The 21,853-nt window shown below is 46.1% G+C and overlaps 1 protein-coding gene across 1 annotated transcript in view; it reads right to left on the reverse strand.

The window, feature by feature from the left end:
* TIMP2 (TIMP metallopeptidase inhibitor 2) overlaps nucleotides 1-21,853 on the reverse strand; it is a 166,735-nt gene that overhangs the window by 70,460 nt on the left and 74,422 nt on the right. Inside the window, exon 2 of the mRNA XM_069199677.1 lies at nucleotides 2,560-2,660. Within this exon, the coding sequence (XP_069055778.1) occupies nucleotides 2,560-2,660 (101 nt within the window). The remainder of the gene's footprint in view (nucleotides 1-2,559; nucleotides 2,661-21,853) is intronic.

Here is a 21,853-nt window from a genome sequence, read left to right on the forward strand (position 1 = left end):
GGTGATTACTATAGCATAGACCAGTGGTTCCCAACCTGTGGTCCAGGGTCCCCTGGGGGTCTGCAAAGCCTCCTCAGGGGGTCCGTGACTAATGAGAAAATAAAATAATATCAACAGATTAGGTCCCCAGCTTTCAGTAATGACCCAGTGGGGGGTTCCTGCATTCCAATAATGATTTATTGGGGCTCCAGTAGTGATAAAGTGGGGGTCCACAGAAGTCAAAAGTTTGGGAACCACTGGCATAGAAACATTATTGATGTTGCTGACTAGTATAGCACTCAGAGGTCGTTTTAGAGAGGAAGTTACACTGATGGTGTCCTTGGCTACAATGTATTCTTTTCATGGACTCTGTTGTATTGGCACTACACTACACTGAGATACCCTATATGTTGGGGGTCCTGTTGCACTGGAGTTGTATTGCTCTAACAGTGTCATACTAGATGACACTGCAGTGCTTGAGGATAAAGCATCCATTGTTGACGTCCTTCATTCTGTCAGAGGCAACTCACACTGTTTGGGCTTTGTAGAATTGAAAAGGCAGCTGTGGATGAAGCTCACACAACTATGATCATATTGTGCTGTCATTACATGCTGGAAGCATTTGCCAATCTGGGGCTTATAGCATCTTCCAGGCACTGCTGAAGAAGCTCACTCTGCCAGTATCCTAAGGCACTATTGACCTCATTATAAATTAGGTGGCTTTATGTCTGGGGTTAGCATGTGGTCAGAAATAATGTTTCCTACTAGAATCCCAACACATAAATTCACCTAATACAAGTTATTCACATGGACTGGAGAATAACTGTGCAGACCAGTTATAGGCAACATTCCACACAGAATTCAAAATCTCTTGCGGATTAGTGCTTCGATTTACCACGGGGGTTATGTTTAGAAGAGGATGTGAGGACAGTGTTGTCACGCTGCGGCGGTCCGTGGCGTCTCCTGGCCGGGCCGGGGTATAAGCCGCGGCCTGTGTTAGGGGTCGGGGGCCCGCGGCGGCCCTTTTCTTCGACCGCACGCTGTTCTTTTGCTGCGTCGAGGCCGTAGGCCCAGGAATGGGCGTCGGTCCTCGCCGCGCACAGCGTGCGATACAAGTATATTAGTGGGGTGTCTGTGCCGCCCCCAGCATCACAAACTCACCTGGTGCCCCATTTCAGGGCCTTCCTTTCCTCCTCATTATTCCTGGAACAATGTTTTCTTCTTCCCAGCACACCTTGCACCTCTCTTTTCCCTGCATGCATCTGTTTCCTTTCTACTATGGTGCTTTTTCCTATCTATTGCTATAGCCCCTTCCCAATCCAAAATGGTGGTATTACTTCTTCCTGTCTATCACTTCCTGTCTAGGGGCATATAAGGGGAATCAATTCTTCTTCTCATTGCGTTGCAACACTTCTGCTGTGGTGGTCACGCTCCAGCTGGTATTCGCTTGGACTCCAGTTCCTGTTTTGTTTCAGGGAGTTCCTGTTGGACTCTGGGACTCCTTCTGGAGGGCACGGACTGTGGTGGCGTACTTTTGTCAACAGCACCGTGGCTACCAGAAGGGGTCACCCCTACCTCAGTCAGAGTAACACTTGCAGGAACCAGGGCCGCACACCATCCCTCTCTGATACAGACGGTAAGCCAAGGGTGAATCGTGACAAGTGTTTGGTGACAGAGGAGCTAGTGGTCTGGCAGAGGGAAGCATTGCTTGCTCCTGTTGTTCTGGAGAAAGTGGTCAGCCGAGGCCTGATGCTACGCTTCTCTTGCGTTCCAAAGTTTAAACTGATTTTTCTGGCAGGTAAGTCTGGGTTTGGTGTTGTTACAGTTGGGTAATATAGGTGCGGGAACACAAAGCCAGTTATAATTGGGAAGAGAGGTATATATCGCTTGAAGATACGGCTCCAGAACAAACTTATGATCGGGCACTATAAGGACACTGTTCAGTGAGAAAGGATATTCTGAAAAGGTGTTCCAGCCAGAGAAAAAGTCACACCACAGACGAGAGCTTCTCACAGCTGGAGAAATCTTGAATCTCTGGGGGAATTCACAAGTGGAAGTTCAAACTGCTGCAGGAAACTTATGCTGCTAACGAGACTGCAAAGGACAGATCAGACAACAGGACTGGCATGGCAATGCTGAGATGAAGCACGCTGAGACTGTTAAGGCGGAACCTCATTATACTGGAGGGATCTAACACTTCAAGTAATAGTGCTGAAGTTCTTTAGTTCTGTCAGGAAGACACTCACATAACTGTTAGAGGAAAGTAACACTAGTCGGAAAATCACACCCTGCAGGACGTATCCAGGGTTGCTGACCGAGGTTCAAGCTACCTGGGCCTGATAGCACTACCAGGGCACCGCTGGGAGAAGCTTATGCAGCTAGAGTCCTGCATCACGGGTGAGATCTAGGTCACTGACTGAGATCTAGAGCTGAGAAGACATTGCTAAAGAAAACTCGAAGTGCTGGGCACTGTAACACTGCCACAGCCATCCTTTCAGAAATACTCACTTCTAATGTAAACTCGCACACACTGGTGAAATAAACATTTATATTTTGTTGCAGTTAAGACCATTTTCCTACCTTGATCTGCTTGATCTCATACTGGATCCTTTTGATTGGGTTGCCGTAGATGTCATTTCCAGATTCCACCTCTTTGCTCACGGTGGCTTTTGCTCGGATCACTACATAAAAAGTCAAACAATGAAAACGTCAAAGCAATTTCATGAATGTTACAGGAAGATCTGTTTTAGCACAGTTATATGAAAAATATATCGTAGGAAGTCACAGGTCGTATGCCTTTAGATGGACGCTGTGTAACCACGACTCATTCTCTATCTCAAAAACTTAGGGTCCAGAGAATGTTTACACTCTCAGCCATAACATAAGGGATGCTCTTTTGTTTACCAGATTTCAAAACTATCACATCATTTTTATTTTTTTTAAAACACAAGACATAATAAAAAAGAGTTCACACGGCTGAATGTTAACAAATATTTATCAGTTATATAGAACTTCTAGTGAATCACATACAGATAAAAGCAAAGACTTATAACCAAGGACTAAACAATTATGAACAAATCTAGGATGGTCCCCAGTTGCTGTAGTTACACTTTGCTGTAAGGGAAATTAAACTCTTCTCGGGAATGTATTGTGTATTATATATTTGTATACCATGAATATATATATATATATATATATATATATATATATATATATATATATATATATATATATATACACACACACACACACACAATAATTTTTGCAAAGTTTGAATAAGCGAATAAATGGAGGTTGGAAGGTGATTTATTTTTTCATATAATATATCCGGGACTGTTCTTCTGACTTTGCTTTAATAACCATGCTGCCTTGCTTTGGAGAGGTTGCTCTCTTTTTTACAGCATATGTGCACATTGCAGCCATTTTGGAATGGTAAGATAAAACATTCCAAGCTGTCTGCCAGGTGTGCAAATCTGTGCACATACTTCATAATTTATATATACACGTATGCGGCGTGCAACGTGTTATGACACAACAGTGGGCATTTCGGCATTTTTACTTTACTGCTTCAGAATGTCTGATGGCCATTGTAGAAAGACAAGGTAAAAAAAGAGAAAACTGAACTGCTGAGAAGTGCATAAATGAGAAGCCACTGGCCCAGCAGCACTCTACCACTACATGGCCATAGAAAATGTAAAAAAAAACAAGCATTTGCAATGCAATCTGTCTCGCATTTGCTAGAGTTAGAGCTACTGGCTTTGTAAATTACAATGTTTTTTACCCACGTGTTTTGGTTTGGAATGGAATGAATGTATGCTGTGTGGCATGGAATTCTGTGGGTTTTGTTGTGTTATGTTATGCTATGCTAGGTTGTGTTATGTTATGCTATGCTGTGTTATGTTATGCTATGATGTTTTATGCTTTACTATGGTGCGTCATGTTATGATATGCTATGTTGTGTCATGTTATGCTATGCTATATTGTGTTATGTTATGCTATGTTATGCTATGCTACATTGTGCAATGTTATGCTGTGTTATTTTGTGTTATGCTATGTAGTGTTATGTTATGCTATGTCGTGTTATGGTATGCTAGGTTGTGTTATATTGTGTTATGTTATGCTATGTTGTGTTTTGTTGTGTTATGCTATGCTGTGTTATGTTAAGCTGTTGTTATATTCTGTTATGTTATGCTATGTTGTGTTACACTGTTATGTTATGCATGCTATGCTATGTTGTGTTACACTGTGTTATGTTATGCTATGCTTTGCTATGTTGTGTTATGATATGTTATGCTATGTGGTGTTATGTTATGCTATGTTGTGTTATGTTATGGTATGTAATGTTGTGTTATTTTGTGGTATGTTATGCTATGCTTTGTGCCAGCTGAAGAGATAGGAAACTCAGTCTGCTAAGCTAAGACGGAATAAACACCAGGCAGCCAGCCTGCAGGCACCTTACTTTTTCTTTATTTGGGGAACCTCTATTACGCACTCAAGATCCCCCAAAAGAGGTACACAAGGCGTGCGACAGCATGAAAAATATACAGAATAAAGAGGCTTATCTTATGTTCAGGAGGGTAGAAGGAAACTTAAAAGTGCATTGTATACGTACAAAAAATTCTGAATAAACAATATACAACGAGTTCACGCAGTTGTGCTTGTTCGCACTGTTCGTGCCATTACCACCATGCAGCGAGAAGCAGCGAGACAAAAGAAACAAAATAGTTTGCCCACCCTGATGCGCATCAGCAATCGTTCAATTATCCATGTAAAAGGGGCAGTCTGCAAGGCGTGACAAAAACAGACTCAAGGCAGGACACACATAAAGCATTTACCAATGAAATCAAGTGAGTTCTAAAAGGCAAGCCCACGAACGAGTGAAAGTGATGGGCCTTAGGTGGGCGTAGTTGAGAGCCCACAATACTAAACAACAGTTCAAAGAGCTTGTGTGCCCGACCTAAAAATCAGTCACATTACTCAAGACCAACTACAAGTCCTAGGACATAGAGAAAAGGCCAGCTCTCTCAGATGCACTCAGATGGCTGACATTTCTATTTCATTCCCAAAAAAGTTAAGGAGAATGTATTTGAGAATTAAAAAAACATTTTTTACCACCACCCCGAATATCAGTGAATGCCACATATCCCTACAGCAACAGTCACTCAGTACATTTAAACAGCCCCATTCATTTGTGACACTAAACATCGAAATAATTCCTTCTGTAGGTTCCCGGCTGCTATGATATTACTACCCATGTGCTAATACTTGTGAGTTGGAGTATTTGCCACCTTGCAGGAACTGATGCGGACATGTGAAGCATCGCTGATCCATGGAGGGCAGGAGATTTGTTCAAACGTCACACCGGTCCTCTACATTTCTAGCTGTTTCGCTAATGGTAGATGAACCAAAAGAACATGATCACATGACAAACAGACGATGCATGTTGTAGCTCAGACAAAGGTCATTATGTGGCCACAGGGCGACCAGACACTGCCCTGGACTCTTCAAAAAAACTGGCACCAAACACCATGGCTCCTGCACACTTTACCACATAGGCTGTTAACAAGAAGACGAGGGTGACAGTTCCTCCCTGATATATCATACTGCACTATGCTGAATAAACTGAAAACATTTATGCAAGTATTCCTACACTTAAATAGAAAGCACACTCCAAAGTATCCGGGCTCTATGAAGCTACAAAAATAGCATATGTGTAGTGCATAAAGGAAAGGGAGCAGAAGATAATGGACTGAACAAAACGTTAATGTGGGGATGCACAATTCCATAGAGCTTTAGGGGCATCGCTTGCAAGGGCAGCATGAGGCCAGGTACCACAAGGATGTATAGACTAGCAGGTGCCAGCTAGCTCCGGGTACCAAATACTAAGCTAAAGCAGCAAACATCTATAATGGGAATGTCATATAAATCTGTCATCATTGCGTGTACTGGGATGGAAAACTAGTTGTGGCCATGGATCTCTGGCACATCCACTCTGAGAATTCCATATTTAAAACATGACTGAGGTTACATATTTGGAATTCTAGCATTGGTAAAAAATACGCAAGTAATTCTCTGCAGTTGCTGAAGCACCACAAACAACTGACTAACGAAAAGGAAGTTTTCAACACGGTTAATGAGAAACTATGCAGGCCAGGCCGGTAGTGACGTATCACGCAGGCATACAAAGAAACCCTGTATGTCACTCATTGCAACCCTTAAACAGAAGTCACTGAGCAGAAGAGTATTTTCTGCACCTCATATACAAAAGAGCTAAACAAAGTGCTCCAGCAACTCTCCAAATCCGACTTTGCACAAAGATGGGACTAAAATACATGCCCGCCTCTGCTCTTTGGAGCGCTTCTTTGAGCAAGACCACTAGTAGGTTCCATATTCCTAAGCTTCCCAACCGCGAAGAGTGATCTCTGAAGGATCTGGCCTGGGATCTGTTAACAGAGGAGACTCGTTAAACGCAACGTTCAGAACCAAAAATGTGAACAATCCCTTCTGAAGACATATGGCGAGCAGGGTTATGCCAGCTCCTGCCCAGCCTTTGAAGTGAGCCAGCCTTCCTACAAGAACACCCTAAGGGCAGTGACGGGTGCATGAGGACAGTGTTTACTATACCAGGCATGAAAGCTTACATACTGAAGTATCTTTGTGAGTGCGTCTAAGTGAAAGCAGAGAGGAAATGGAAGGTTACGATACATACATCAGAAGATAGTACGATACCACGATATTCAGGGCTTTTTGGGGGTGAGCGCAAAACGCTCAGTCCCCTGTAGTAATCTCTCTTTGGGCTTCCAACTACGCCCATGTCACACCAATCACTTTCATTGGTTCGTGGGCTTGCCTTTTAAAATCCACTTGCTTTCATTTGTGAAAGGCATACATACTTCATGCCTTTTCCGGGGTTTAGCTCACCTACACAGCACCAGTAAACTACTAAAACATACGAGGCTCGATGTTTTCAGCATGGTTTCCGGACCACTTTATCTGTTTATTTTCCACGCAGCACGATCGTGCTGCATTTTACATAGTGCGATCGTGCTGCATTTTTTTTCTTTTAATTTGTGTGGCAAGAAAAGTCTGGTTAGGAGTTTACAATGCTAATAGCTCTAACTCGAGCAAATGCGAGACCTGTTGCATTGAAAATGCTTGTTCTATCCTTGTCAGGGGTAGTAAGCGGTTATATAAATGCAATCTAAATATAAGCAAACACACATCCATAAAGCCTCCTGACCTGCAGGCCTCGAAAATGCCTCACTAACACTCCACTCCTTTTAAGTACCATTCCTCTTCAAAATACAAACCGCACACTCAGTCCCACAAAGACCTCACTTGTTTTCACTACTCCCAATATTCCACTGCCCATCATACTCCAAATACAGCTGCTGCATATCATGACAACATAATTTTTTTCTACTGGTAGAGGTGCATGATCATCATAGATGAGGGGGTGAATTGTGAGCTAATATGTCTGTGCTGTAGCCTCTAAGTCGCATACACAGGTATCAGAAATTCTCCTCAGTTAGTGTTCAACGACCCCGTCAGCAAGGATTCTACAGCCATTCCATGCACTCAGACCCCTTGTACATACAACCCTAGTTTTTTTTGGCTGGGTACATATACTCCACGAATAGCACATAAATACACCCTTGCTGGGCCGCAAAAGAGACACAACGAATATGCTCATTTACAGAGGAACAACAGCATGAAATGTTCGACATGACTATATCAGCAGTAGGAAACACTGTATATGTGTAGAATGCATAATAGAAAAGAGTAACAGCAAGTCAAAGTGCTTGCGCTCGAAAATGAAAAGTAAAACAGTTGACATTAGGAAGCCAATTCAAAGCCTCATGGCCGCCATGAGCGCAAAGGAGAGACACAAAAAGAAAAAGAAGTTCGCTCGCACTCAAACGTATCGGCAATTGTGCAATTATCCATGTAACAGGGTCAGTGTCTAAGGTGGTAACCAAATCTCCCCAAGGAGGGACAAACATAAACCATTATCAATGATAATAAAGGATTTTTGAAAGGCAAGCCTACGAATGAGTGAAAGTGATGGGCGTGAGGTGGGCTTGGTTAAAAGCCTACAATACTTACAACAGGTCAAAGTGCTTGCACGTTCGACCTAAAAATTAGTAGGGGAGCCCTGGAGAGGGATATGTGGAAGAATACTGAATGGACAAGTTTGGGGGTGGGCATTAAGACTTTGTGTGTGTGTACACTACTCTTCAGATGTTCACGTCCGTGAAATGACATGGGTGTATACCATTACTGATAGAGAAGCCTGTGAGCCACTACTTAAAGCCAGCTAAACCACAATAGCTGAAAAGGCTTTTCCAAAAGCCCTGGTGAGTGTACGTTTAACTACATTGTGTTTGTCGTGTGACTGCATCACTTTCCAGATGGCTTTAATTGCCTTAAGGTGAGAATTGAAAAGACCAATTGTGGAAAAAACCTAAAACACATCAGTTAAGATGCCTTTAAAAAAACACACAATATCTTTACGTAAACAGTGATGTGTTTCCTTTTTTGTAGTCACCGCTCACTGAAACCTGAACTCACGCTGACGTTTTTGAATTAAATGAATGACAGTGACCAACGGAACTGTAGTACACAGGTCTGCGTTGTGCAACCTTAGTATGCATGTTTTCCATGTTTGTATAGTGTAAACCAATGGTATGCTGTTTTCCTGAATGAATATGGCCTTTTTATAGTCAATTCACTTGGTCCATGTTGTTACATTCCGCAACTACGATGTTGTGCGGATACTGCATGAGTATACATTTGTTTTTGTGAATGTGCATTCATTTGTCTAAACACAATATTATATGGCACAATTGTATTGGGCGGTAACTCCCAAATGGAATCAAAAGGGTTCCCTGAACTGAATATTCTGGGGGGGGCATGAACAGGATGGGAGTCCCAACGTAGCAGACAACACTAGAAGATTGAACACAACACCTAGCTCCAAGGCCTCCTGTAATATACTTGGAGGAACTAGGTCCCTCCACCCTGCACTAATTACATGGAACGTAACAGGCATACGGAACAAGATCGATGATGCTGAGTGGGGCTTGTTTATTGACACTTTTAGTATTTGTCTTGTCCAGGAAACATCGGCTACTACAAATGTGTATAGGCAGGGGTATATTTAATTTTGTAAGGAGGCTACCCTTCATCTGCAGGGAGGGCAGGAGGAGTCCTCATTACGTGGATAAACATTTCCCAGGTGGGAGAAGTAAAGGAAATTTATGTTGAATCACCTGACATCCTGGCAGTCTCAATCAAGCTAAAACAGGGACCCCTGTTCCTGTGTGTTAACCTCTATAATAGACCAGGTCCTCCTAGTCAAACCTCAAAAACCATCAGCCTGTTAAGTGCTCTGGTGGCAGAATTACTTCCCTCACATTTTGCCATCATAGCCAGAGATTTTAATGTGTTTCTAGAGCCTAACTCCCTTTTTTTCTCAGTTAACACAGGAAGAGGACCGATATGGGAAGTTCAACCTTTTCTACAATGAGGAAACAGCCTAAGTCTAGTATCAGGGCGCTGTAGGTCATGGACCTAATGTTGATGCACAGTCTACGGCCAGGAAATGGGCGCTTTCCCTCAGATACCCCAGCAAATCCCACTTTATCCAGAGGGACCTATAGCAGTCTAATCGATTATTTTCTTATAGACATAAGGATATGGCAGGTGATAAAGGAACTCAGGGTGGGAGAGCAACATAATAGCGACCATTCCCCCCCTCATGGTAGAGTGGGAGAGGTGGTTCTCTGACAACGGGACCAATTGACGAGAGCAAGAGGTCATGCCTCCCTTAGAGGTGGCATATAGCCAGCATAAATTAAGATGGGAAACTTTTAGGAACTCAAGTGCTCTAGTGGCGAGAATGCACGACTTAGTCTCCAATCAACTACCAGCCCACACATCTAATGCATATTCGTCAACTCAGATCATGGCAAAACATGCAGAGCTGTTTGCTTTCCTGAAAGCTCTTCTTACCAGCGATATAAAAGGAAGCAAAAAGCTCAAAGTGGGCAATCACAGCAGATGGTTTGATAACACTTGCAAAAAAGTGTAGACTTCTGGAAGCAATAAGAAAACAGCATAGACCAATGATAATCTTGGCGAGGCGCAAGTAAGCTGTTGCAATAAAGACTAGCAAGGCGCAGTGGGAGGAGGCCACATGGCAGGAATTGTTGATAGCAGCCAAGGGTAACAACGCAAAGCGGTTTTGGTCCCTGGTTTCCCAAAATGGGTGCAATGAAAGTTCCAGACCTGACTGCCACGTTCCTGCAGAAAAATTGATTCTCCACTTCACTGAACTCTATAGTCAGGAGTCCGCTCTCCAAACGGGTATAGAGAACCTAAACAAGAGTGAGATTGAATGGACAGATGCGATCACTCCGTTCACCATGAGAGAAACTGAGGTAGTTATCATGGCTCAAAAACCTAGGAAGGCGTCTGGGCTAGACATCACAGGTTTCGCACTTTAACTGCTATAGCGTATCACTCACTACTTGACATGAAACATCCCGCTGAAAATACCCATTTTGCATCAAGGATGCTTTTCTTTTAAATGCTATATGGACATCATATTTCCCATTTTACCAGTTGTTGGGGACAGAAAGGTCCCCTGAAAGGTGATGGATATTCACCATGAATGGCCCAGCTACATGGATATCTGGATCTGTGGTACTGATTTTTGGTCACAGATCATGCATGTGTGCTATGTCCTAGGCCTGTCTCTTGGTAATACAGTGTGGTTAGACCAGGAGAGATGCACTAAGCACTACCCTCATAGTGGTAGAAGGCCTTCGGCCTTAACTGAAGTTAAGTGATGTGCACAGTGGTGGCAGCATATTCGTTTTGTGTTTAGTAGTGATCAGTAGAGTGAGAATGCCTTTTTACTTGTGTCACTGGAGTAGTGCCTACTCGCCGATTCACTGCTGTGGACTTAACTTACCTACATGGTGAGTGGTTGTAGCATCGGATGGAACATGATAAATGTGTGCGTGTGCTGAGATGTGTGTGTCTGTGCAATAACATAACATGGAATCCCTTGGGTTCCACTTCGGAAGCCCAGGGCCTGGAAAGGCTAGTGGAGATGAAGAGTGTAACCCCCCAGACAAGAGATGTGGATTGCTGACATTCCTGAGCGCTGGGGTAAAAACACACACCCTGGAGGAAGGGGAGCAAGCATTCTCTGTGTTCATCAATGGCCTCTTTGATTCTAAGAAGAGGGGCCAGGGCTCATTGTCAGGGAGGTGGTGTGACTGATAAGGCTGGCCCTGTGGGCCAGGGAATATTGATAGAGGGGAAGGCGTGGGCCTTTCAGTGTTTGTGAGGAATATTTTAGTGGAGGCTGACAGCCTTGTGTGATCCCTGGTTACTCCCTTGACCTGTGGTATTGGTCAACCACAATTAGAGCCACTCCTGCTGTGGCAGACTGTCCCTTTGACAAAGAACAGGACAGTGACGAGATTACTTTAAAGGTGCTGGCAGTCTGTCCTTTTGTCAAAGAACAGGACAGAGGAGAAAATACTTTAAAGAAGCTGACACCCACAACTCGAATTTCAAAGGACCAGGCACTAAATCATATTTGCGTCTGGATTTGGACTATAAAGGTGGGAGCCCAAGACCCACTCTTTGTTCATCAGCATTGTTGAACAGAAGAGATTACCAAGACTTCTAGCTGTTGGAAGCAGGACTAGGGACCAAGCTCTGTTTGTATTACTGCTGGTTGAAGGGCCATCATGCAGTAAGTTAAGACCAGTTACCCTAAGCCTGAAGCACCAGCCTTTTGCCTGCCTGCAAAGGCCCAGTGAGGACGAGGAGTGGCTGGAGGGACAAAGGCCCTGTGGGGATCCTACCAAGTGGATCCTGGTGAGTAGGTTGTGAGACACCTAGTCTGGCGGAACAACTGCACAATGAAGTTGACAACCCCTGTATTGGAGGATTGGCCACTGTGAAGGGCCATGTAGGAGGCTGGACTGGCTTGTAGTGAGCACCAAGGGGTACTTGCACCTTGCACCAGGCCCAGTTATCCCTTATTAGTGTATAGGGTGTCTAGCAGCATAGGCTGATAGATAATGGTAGCTTAGCAGAGCAGCTTAGGCTGAACTAGGAGACGAGTGAAGCTCCTACAGTACCACTAGTGTCACTTGCACAATATCATAAGAAAACACAATACACAGTTATACTAAAAATAAAGGTACTTTATTTTTATGACAATATGCCAAAGTATCTCAGAGTGTACCCTCAGTATGAGGATAGCAAATATACACAAGATATATATACACAATACCAAAATATGCAGTAATAATCTTAGAAAACAGTGCAAACAATGTATAGTTACAATAGGATGCAATGGAGACACATAGGGATAGGGGCAACACAAACCATATACTCCAAAAGTGGAATGCGAACCACGAATGGACCCCAAACCTATGTGACCTTGTAGAGGGTCGCTGGGACTATTAGAAAATAGTAAGGGTTAGAAAAACAGCCCACCCCAAGACCCTGAAAAGTGAGTGCAAAGTGCACTAAAGTTCCCCAAAGGACATAGAAGTCGTGATAGGGGAATTCTGCAGGAAAGACACAAACCAGCAATGCAACAACGATGGATTTCCAGTCGAGGGTACCTGTGGAACAAGGGGACCAGGTCCAAAAGTCACAAGCAAGTCGGAGATGGGCAGATGCCCAGGAAATGCCAGCTGTGGGTGCAAAGAAGCTGCTACTGGACTGTAGAAGCTTAGGTTTCTGCAGGAACGACAAGGGCTAGAGACTTCCCCTTTGGAGGAAGGATCCCCACGCCGTGGAGAGTCGTGCAGAAGTGTTTTCCCGCCGAAAGACCACCAACAAGCCTTGCTAGCTGCAAATCGTGCGGTAAGGGTTTTTGGACGCTGCTGTGGCCCAGGAGAGACCAGGATGTCGCAAATTGCGTCAGGAGACAGAGGGGACGTCGAGCAAGACAAGGAGCCCTCTCAGCAGCAGGTAGCACCCAGAGAAGTGCCAGAAACAGGCACTACGAGGATGTGTGAAACGGTGCTCACCCGAAGTCGCACAAAGGAGTCCCACGTCGCCGGAGAACAACTTAGGAGGTCGTGCAATGCAGGTTAGAGTGCCGTGGACCCAGGCTGGACTGTGCACAAAGGATTTCCGCCGGAAGTGCACGGAGGCCGGAGTAGCTGCAAAAGTCGCGGTTCCCAGCAATGCAGTCTGGCGTGGGGAGGCAAGGAGTTACCTCCAACAAACTTGGACTGAAGAGTCACTGGACTGTGGGAGTCATTTGGACAGAGTTGCTGGATTCAAGGGACCTCGCTCGTCGTGCTGAGAGGAGACCCAGGGTACCGGTGATGCAGTTCTTTGGTGCCTGCGGTTGCAGGGGGACGATTCCGTCGACCCACGGGAGATTTCTTCGGAGCTTCTAGTGCAGAGAAGAGGCAGACTACCCCCACAGCATGCACCACCAGGAAAACAGTCGAGAAGGCGGCAGGATCAGCGTTACAGAGTTGCAGTAGTCGTCTTAGCTACTTTGTTGCAGTTTTGCAGGCTTCCAGCGCGGTCAGCAGTCGATTCCTTGGCAGAAGGTGAAGAGAGAGATGCAGAGGAACTCGGATGAGCTCTTGCATTCGTTATCTAAGGAATCCCAAGAGACAGAGACCCTAAATAGCCAGAAAAGAGGGTTTGGCTACCTAGGAGAGAGGATAGGCTAGCAACACCTGAAGGAGCCTATCAGAAGGAGTCTCTGACGTCACCTGGTGGCACTGGCCACTCAGAGCAGTCCAGTGTGCCAGCAGCACCTCTGTTTCCAAGATGGCAGAGGTCTGGAGCACACTGGAGGAGCTCTGGGCACCTCCCAGGGGAGGTACAGGTCAGGGGAGTGGTCACTCCCCTTTCCTTTGTCCAGTTTCGCACCAGAGCAGGGCTAAGGGGTCCCTGAACCGGTGTAGACTGGCTTATGCAGAAATGGGCACCAAATGTGCCCATGAAAGCATTTCCAGAGGCTGGGGGAGGCTACTCCTCCCCTGCCTTCACACCATTTTCCAAAGGGAGAGGGTGTAACACCCTCTCTCAGAGGAAGTCCTTTGTTCTGCCATCCTAGGCCAGGCCTGGCTGGACCCCAGGAGGGCAGAAGACTGTCTGAGGGGTTGGCAGCAGCAGCAGCTGCGGTGAAACCCCAGGAAAGGCAGTTTGGCAGTACCAGGGTCTGTGCTACAGACCACTGGGATCATGGGATTGTGCCAACTATGCCAGGATGGTATAGAGGGGGCAATTCCATGATCATAGACATGTTACATGGCCATATTCGGAGTTACCATTGTGAAGCTACATATAGGTAGTGACCTATATGTAGTGCACGCGTGTAATGGTGTCCCCGCACTCACAAAGTCCGGGGAATTGGCCCTGAACAATGTGGGGGCACCTTGGCTAGTGCCAGGGTGCCCTCACACTAAGTAACTTTGCACCTAACCTTTACCAGGTAAAGGTTAGACATATAGGTGACTTATAAGTTACTTAAGTGCAGTGTAAAATGGCTGTGAAATAACGTGGACGTTATTTCACTCAGGCTGCAGTGGCAGGCCTGTGTAAGAATTGTCAGAGCTCCCTATGGGTGGCAAAAGAAATGCTGCAGCCCATAGGGATCTCCTGGAACCCCAATACCCAGGGTACCTCAGTACCATATACTAGGGAATTATAAGGGTGTTCCAGTAAGCCAATGTAAATTGGTAAAATTGGTCACTAGCCTGTTAGTGACAATTTGAAAGAAATGAGAGAGCATAACCACTGAGGTTCTGGTTAGCAGAGCCTCAGTGAGACAGTTAGGCACCACACAGGGAACACATACATATAGGCCACAAACTTATGAGCACTGGGGTCCTGACTAGCAGGGTCCCAGTGACACATAACAAACATACTGAAAACATAGGGTTTTCACTATGAGCACTGGGCCCTGGCCAGCAGGATCCCAGTGAGACAGTGAAAACACCCTGACATACACTCACAAACAGACCAAAAGTGGGGGTAACAAGGCTAGAAAGAGGCTACTTTCTCACAGGCCATCACCCTTGTGCTAAGCCAGTTGACAACCTCAAGTGTGCTAGGTGGGGCTACTGTAAAGTAAGAGCCGTCACCATTGTGCAGACCCTGTCAGCGACCCTTAAATATCAGGAGGGGGGCACCATGAAGTAAGGGTCGCCACCCTCATACGGAGGAAATTGGAGGTACCCATGTGCAAGGAGGAGGGCACCGTGGAGGGAAGGCTGTTGCCCTGGACTGTCAGGCCCAGGCTGCTGTGAGGAACACTTGCTGATTACCAGGAGCTGTGGAGAAGGACGTCTGACACTGATATGGGCTTTCTGGAGACTGAGGAGGCTAACTCGTCATTGAGGAAAGACCACCAGATGTCCCAGATCCTCAGCATTGGGAGCCCGCAGAAACATGCCCTGATCTTAACACACTTGCCAGCTGCAATCGGGTTAGATAAGACTGTTCGAGGCTACCAGGCCTGTCGGGGGCTTGCACAAACTTAGTGCGTAGCACTGCTGAAGATTACTATTAAGGCTAAATTCAAACTTTGCCACGTGGAAACTAGCATGTGTCACACCTGAAAGTCACTTTCAGTATCAAATGAGGAACCAGCCTCACTACAAAGTAATGGAGGAACCGGGAAAACATTAGCACGCTTACCTGGATATTATTTATTATGATGCCTCTATGCTTTTATGCTTGTATTAAAATGCTACTTTTTTCATAAAAACAAGTATTTGACCGGACAATCACCTTATTGCATTTACTGTTTGTACTTTAGGTCTTGCATCGGTGTATGCCTCACACCTGCCTCCCCATAAAGAGCCTTGTACTGCTCGACCCGCACTAGCACTGACAGGTGCTGAAAGGGGTAGTATTTGGACCAGTTACTCAGACTCCGTAGCAGGTCAGCTCTGGAATAGCAGGAGTGAAATGCCATAACCACCTGCGTTGGGCCAGTAACTCCTGCTGGCCCCTGTGGCCTACTGAAAGGGGTTCTGCCCACAGCTATCCCAAGGATTGTGAGGCTGGTTGAGAAGGGAACTCTGGAGCCTCCTTGCCAAAGTGCCACTACTATTACGTTCACTCAAGCCTGAAAGAAGTGCTATAGTGAGACAAGCTGCACACGGTGTTAGCCAACTGCAGATCCAAAGTTGCCAGAGAGACGATTGGGGTTCATTTATTACTACCTGCATGGAAAGTCCATTGCTATGGGACTGCGAAATAGGGACACACATTCCAGAGATTCGCACTTAAGCACATTGTTGGGACTGAAAACGTCACCTGCATGGCAAGTTTCCCATTCTGAGTTTCTGCAGATTTATTTTTATTTTTACCTTGGCAAGCATGACAGTCATGCCCTGGCACTTGGGGGTTCCTTGTGACAAAGAATGAGAGCTAGAGGAGGGCTCTGCATCATAGTGTGGTACACCATGTGCCCTCTTTTTTCAAAGCGTAACTCATGTCTGCTCACTGGACTTTAGAAGACTGGTAGTGGTGGCAGCAACAGATTCTAGCTGCAGGACAGGCATTTTTACCTGTCACCTGTTAGGGAGAGATGCCTACTTTCCTCATCAGTGTTTTAAATTGATCTGTCTGTCACCTGCAGCTAGATCCCTGATTGGATGCATGTGCAACATGGATGACGTGCATGTGTTTAGTATGTATGTACACAGTAAAATATGTATGGAGCAGAACTGCACGTGATTGTGGCCACCCAGGAATTAATTTTGATTTTTTGAACTGAAGTAGTACAAAAGATGGAAGTAAAGATAGAGGTTGGAGACAGCCTCAGACTGCATTATGAATTGCAGGGCTTCCCCAAAGCATTGCTGCGATTCTTTATAGGGGACCAGGTTCAGGTATGTGGAGGGGAGGGGAAAGTAGGTTATTTTAAAGTGTAGGGCAATTTCCCTGCCCTTTCAGCTTCATTGTTCCCTGGAAGTGTTACCCCTAACAGATTGAGTGGTAGTTCAGTGGGGAAGCCTTTCCCGTTTTTGTACTTGTGTTTTGAGTCTCTCCTGACAGGAAGCTCCCTGCTGACACAGTAAGATAAAGACTGTGGCTGGACCACTCTGTGAGAAATATGCAAAAGTCATGAACTGTCTGAAACCAGTCCCAGAGTGAACTTGTGGAATACACAAACTCCATCTGCAAGTAAAGGGGAGAAACTACCAGTGAGGGTGTCAAGATTTCTCTAGAAGAATCTTGGATTGCACAGTAGTGCCAACTGAAAAACTCTATTGTGCACCAGGACTGGTGTACGGACTGCCTGCTTCCCTGACTTGGAAACACGTTTATGCTTCGGGGTGAAGGAATTGAGGACCAACTCACCTGGCTAGGTTCCGGCCCTGAAAAATGGGGAGTTATCTAGCATGAAAGGCAAAGCTGCGTCAGGTCTACCTTGAAGGAAGAAGCTGACCAACTGCCGAAGAGTGACATGTAGATGCCCTTGCACAAGGAAGACTGGAACTGCCAGGAAAAGATGAAGGGGGCTGCTACAAGCTGAGGAAGGATGTTTTGAAGCTGCATACTGTGACTCAGAAAGACGGTATCTCTAGGCTGTAGAGAAAGGCCCTTAGACCCTAGTATCCCTACAGCATACTCCAAATCTAGAGCACCCATGACTACGCCTAGGGAAAACTCAAATGTACATAGCGGATTCCCTGTCAAAAGAAGACAAGGCACCTGTTACCTTTTGGCGCTGAGTAACCATGACTGTAGTTGGTGGTGTCACCTTAGGAACTGAACTGCTAGGAGGGGTGCTGCACCAGGATTGGATAGGTCCCCACAGTCAGTGAGGTCATTGACTTACACCTCTTCACCACAAACGTGACCTAGGGCGGGATCTTCATCTTGTTTTGGTGGTGGGCTTGTGTCTTGACCGAAGGTTGGCAATCCTGTATAGATTTACTGGACAACAATGACCTTGATAAAAAGGCAACATCTTCACCATTAATGTGAGCTCTCCCAATATTTATCCATCTCTGGTATGCACACCTGTCGTGGAACGGGACAATGTCAGCTGTGCTGTGCTTGGACAAAGTCTGCATTATCCAGGTCAGTGGACCTTGGGAGTACACATGTTTACCTACAGCAGCGCTGCCCCTAAGGCTTATTGTGTATAGATAACCAAGCACACAAAGGTACAATGCATGAGTGAGACAATCTGGAGGAAGGAAATTAGACTGGGGCTAAGTCAATGCTAACTCTGAGAAAGCTGACCACCTGCTAAGGAGGGGAAGGAGGAAGCCTTACACAAGGGAGAGGAGGCCTAGAAAAGGGCAGTGCCCAGAGCTGAAGTAGGACAAACTGAAGCTGCCTGCTATGGCTCAGAAGAATGACCAGCATTGCTATACCAAGGAATGAGACCCTAGAACTTGAGTATCCCCACAGCGTGCCCCAAAGTCAGCACACCCATGACTATGCAGCATACACCAAGCATACCTCACAGGTTTCCTGCCAAAACAACACTTAGGGGGTGATTCTGATTCTGGCGGGCGGCGGAGGCCGCCCGCCAGAATTCCGCCCCCATTATACCGCTCCACGGTCAGAAGACCGCGGAGGGTATTATGAGTTTTTTCCTGGGCTGGCGGGCGGTCTCCAAAAGACTTTGCGGGGCCCTCTTACGGGGGCCCCTGCCGTGCCCATGCCATTGGCATGGGCACGGCAGGGGCCCCCAGGGGCCCCGCGACCCCCCCTACCGCCATCCTGTTCATGGCGGCTTTCCCGCCATGAACAGGATGGCGGTAGGGGGGGTCAGAATCCTCATGGCTGCGGAGCGCGCTCCGCAGCCATGGAGGATTCAAACGAGCAGCGGAAAGTCAGCGGGAGATCGCTGACTTTCCGCTTCTGACCGCGGCTGAACCGCCGCGGTCAGAATGCTCGTTGGAGCACCGCCAGCCTGTTGGCGGTGCTCCCGTGGTCGGTGGCCCTGGCGGCCACCGGCCGCCAGGGTCAGAATGACCCCCTTAGTGCCAGGACCACTGTTGCGTTTGCTCTCATTATGCTAATGAGACTGCTGGATTTGGGCAGCAGTATCATCTGAATTGTGGGAACTGAGTTCAATCCCACACAATGTGACAACTGTCAGCCTAATCTGTTTTGGGCCAGCTAGCAGCGCTTCATCTCTGCCCAAGAGCAGGGATGATGTGTGGCAACCGGGCGCATGACATGATGACTTCTCAGGGAAATCGTGGTGATCAGATCTCATCCTCTTCTCTCAGTTACATTAGTCTCACACACGCAAAGACAAACAGAGGCAGGAAATGGTTCAATAAGATTTATAGAATCAGCTGCATCTTAGATAAAATGGCATGAAATTCAATAATTAGAATGATGAAACATACTAAAAGCAAAATGGTAACAAAGAAAGTGAAACTCAGGAAAGGTCCTCCCATACTGTCACTATGCACACAATAGGAGATTCTTACCTAAGCTATGTTAGAGCACAGCAGGATAAGCCCTAATCTGCCCTTCAGGATCCCCCCCCCCCCCGGGATGACATAATTCCCCACATTTGAAAATGAAGATGCCTGTTATCTGTACAGACACCATCCCCATGCGGGCCAGGGTACAGGTGGTCTGAATAAGCAGCTGTAATGAAGTCAAACAGCTTGCAGTTGTGGTCTTCTGGCTGGAACCCCCTCTAATGTGTGTGCGACAGAGAAGTGTTTATATAATAAAACAACTGATGTTCTGAGAAAATGACCCCATTTAAAAATATGTGTGTTTCTGTGAATGTTAGAGACGCAGTGTACCACTTGTACCGACAATCCTATCTCGCTGCAGCCTAGAGGAAAGCACAGAGTGAAAAGATATAGTGCTAAGAAATGTAATGCTTTTCTAGGCAAAAGGACAACTAGATAAAGAAAATAAAACACCACCACGAATGTTACCGATTCTAAAAGAATAAAATGAAGCAGAATAAAATGTTACTAGGCTAAAGGGCATAAGCAGCAGGTCTAGTTGCTAAAACAATGTGCCCAGAGACATCACTAAAATGGCTCCATAACACCACTCAACCTTGTGAAACCCTAACTGCTGTCAGCAGTCTCACCTGAAGACCTGAAGCACCTGGAGGGGTATTGCACCAGGTCAGAAAAAGTGCACACTCTCATCAACCTACACCTCCTCATCACTGCTGTGACAGAGAGTGGACTTTTTGGACTGTTTGACTGGCATGATTGTGTTGGAGTCCGAGGAGATCCCCCTGTGAAGATTTAGCAGATCGCGAGTAGCTCAAATACACTGCAGCCCCTTTACACAGGTGCTAGCGCTGCCCATGTTCATCCAACCCTGGTGAACACACCAGTAGCAGACAGTGGCAATGTCAGCTGTAGCGGGTAGAGTCCGTGTGATCCTGATCACTGGGCCAAGTGAGTGCACATACTACTTTGAGTGGTGTTACCCAGCCTCCTGTGTACACCTGGAAACCTAGCTTGCAAATAAAGGCAAATAAATACAGAAAAGTTCTGTGAAAAGGTGAGACACTCAGGTCACTTCATTGACCTACTTGTGTTCCAAAAAAGCACAAAAATGTCAACAGATAAAATAACTCATAGTTTGATGTGAACCAATCAACCAACTCAACCTCTTCTTTGCCATGCAGTGAAATTGACTGACTTGCACAAAAAAGAGGAGATCACAGGACACATAACTGATCATCTCATAAACATGATGTAACTAAGAAGCAACTTCTAGCGTCTGCTGGGGACATACTTCATCAGGAGACAGCATTTTTTTGGGGGAGAACAGAAACATCTATGAGCCTCTTGTACTACTCTCCCCTCTACACAGTCTTGCTCAGAGAGTATTTTCTTTTGAGTATATAGAAAAGGTACACAGGAGCAGCATCTTCTCTGAATAAAGACACCCATTTGCACTCTCACAGTGATCAGTAGCAGGGATTTATGTGGAATTCCCTCCTGTGTTACTGCTCTTCCTGCAGAGACTAGGTGCCTGATTTAGAGTTTAGTGGACAGGGCACTCCTTCGCAAACATGATGAGGTACCCTGACTGACAAATACTTGGTCCGTCTGTCTCATTTGAAGATGGCCGGACCTTAAGTATTTCCATACTGGAAATCACATTGTCTCCATGAAAAGAACACTTCCTCCAATAGCCTGACGAACCAACAGCGTCCGGTGCCAAAATATTTAGTACACTGAAAGGAACTGCTGTGATTGTGGTTCCTTTCAATATACACAGATGACAGCTGGGCCAGTGGTCATTTCTAAATTTGTCTGACAGAGTACCGTCAGGATCGCTGAAGCAATGTCTTCCACCATCCCAAGGGACACTACGGGGTCCGTCAAACCCTAAATCAGGCCTTACATGTTTAAGCTTGTTTGTATAGTACATACTCCAACAAGTTAATTGCTACTAGTCATTTTTGCCAGTAGCAGCATTGACACAAGCAATGACAGTGACACATGTGAGATCGATTACGGAGTTTTTGTGTGTATTATACATGTGCATTCCATGCAGAGTCCTTTGCTGGAATGCGTTACATAGGTCTGTCTTATGCAGATTATATTTCCGTTCACTGTAGCTATGTAAAAGCATTCATATCATCATATAGACATTTAGGGGGTGATTCTGACCCCGGCGGTCAGGTCGGCGGGAGCACCGCCAACAGGCTGGCGGTGCTCCGCAGGGCATTCTGACCGCGGCGGTATGGCCGCGGTCAGAACCGGAAAACCAGCGGTGTCCCGCCGGTTTTCCGCTGCCCTGAGGAATCCCCCATGGCGGCGCAGCTTGCTGCGCCGCCATGGGGGATTCCGACCCCCTCACCGCCATCCTGTTCCTGGCGGTTTCGACCGCCAGG

The sequence above is a fragment of the Pleurodeles waltl genome, chromosome 7, assembly GCF_031143425.1.
Source record: "Pleurodeles waltl isolate 20211129_DDA chromosome 7, aPleWal1.hap1.20221129, whole genome shotgun sequence".
Classification (NCBI taxonomy): domain Eukaryota; kingdom Metazoa; phylum Chordata; class Amphibia; order Caudata; family Salamandridae; genus Pleurodeles; species Pleurodeles waltl.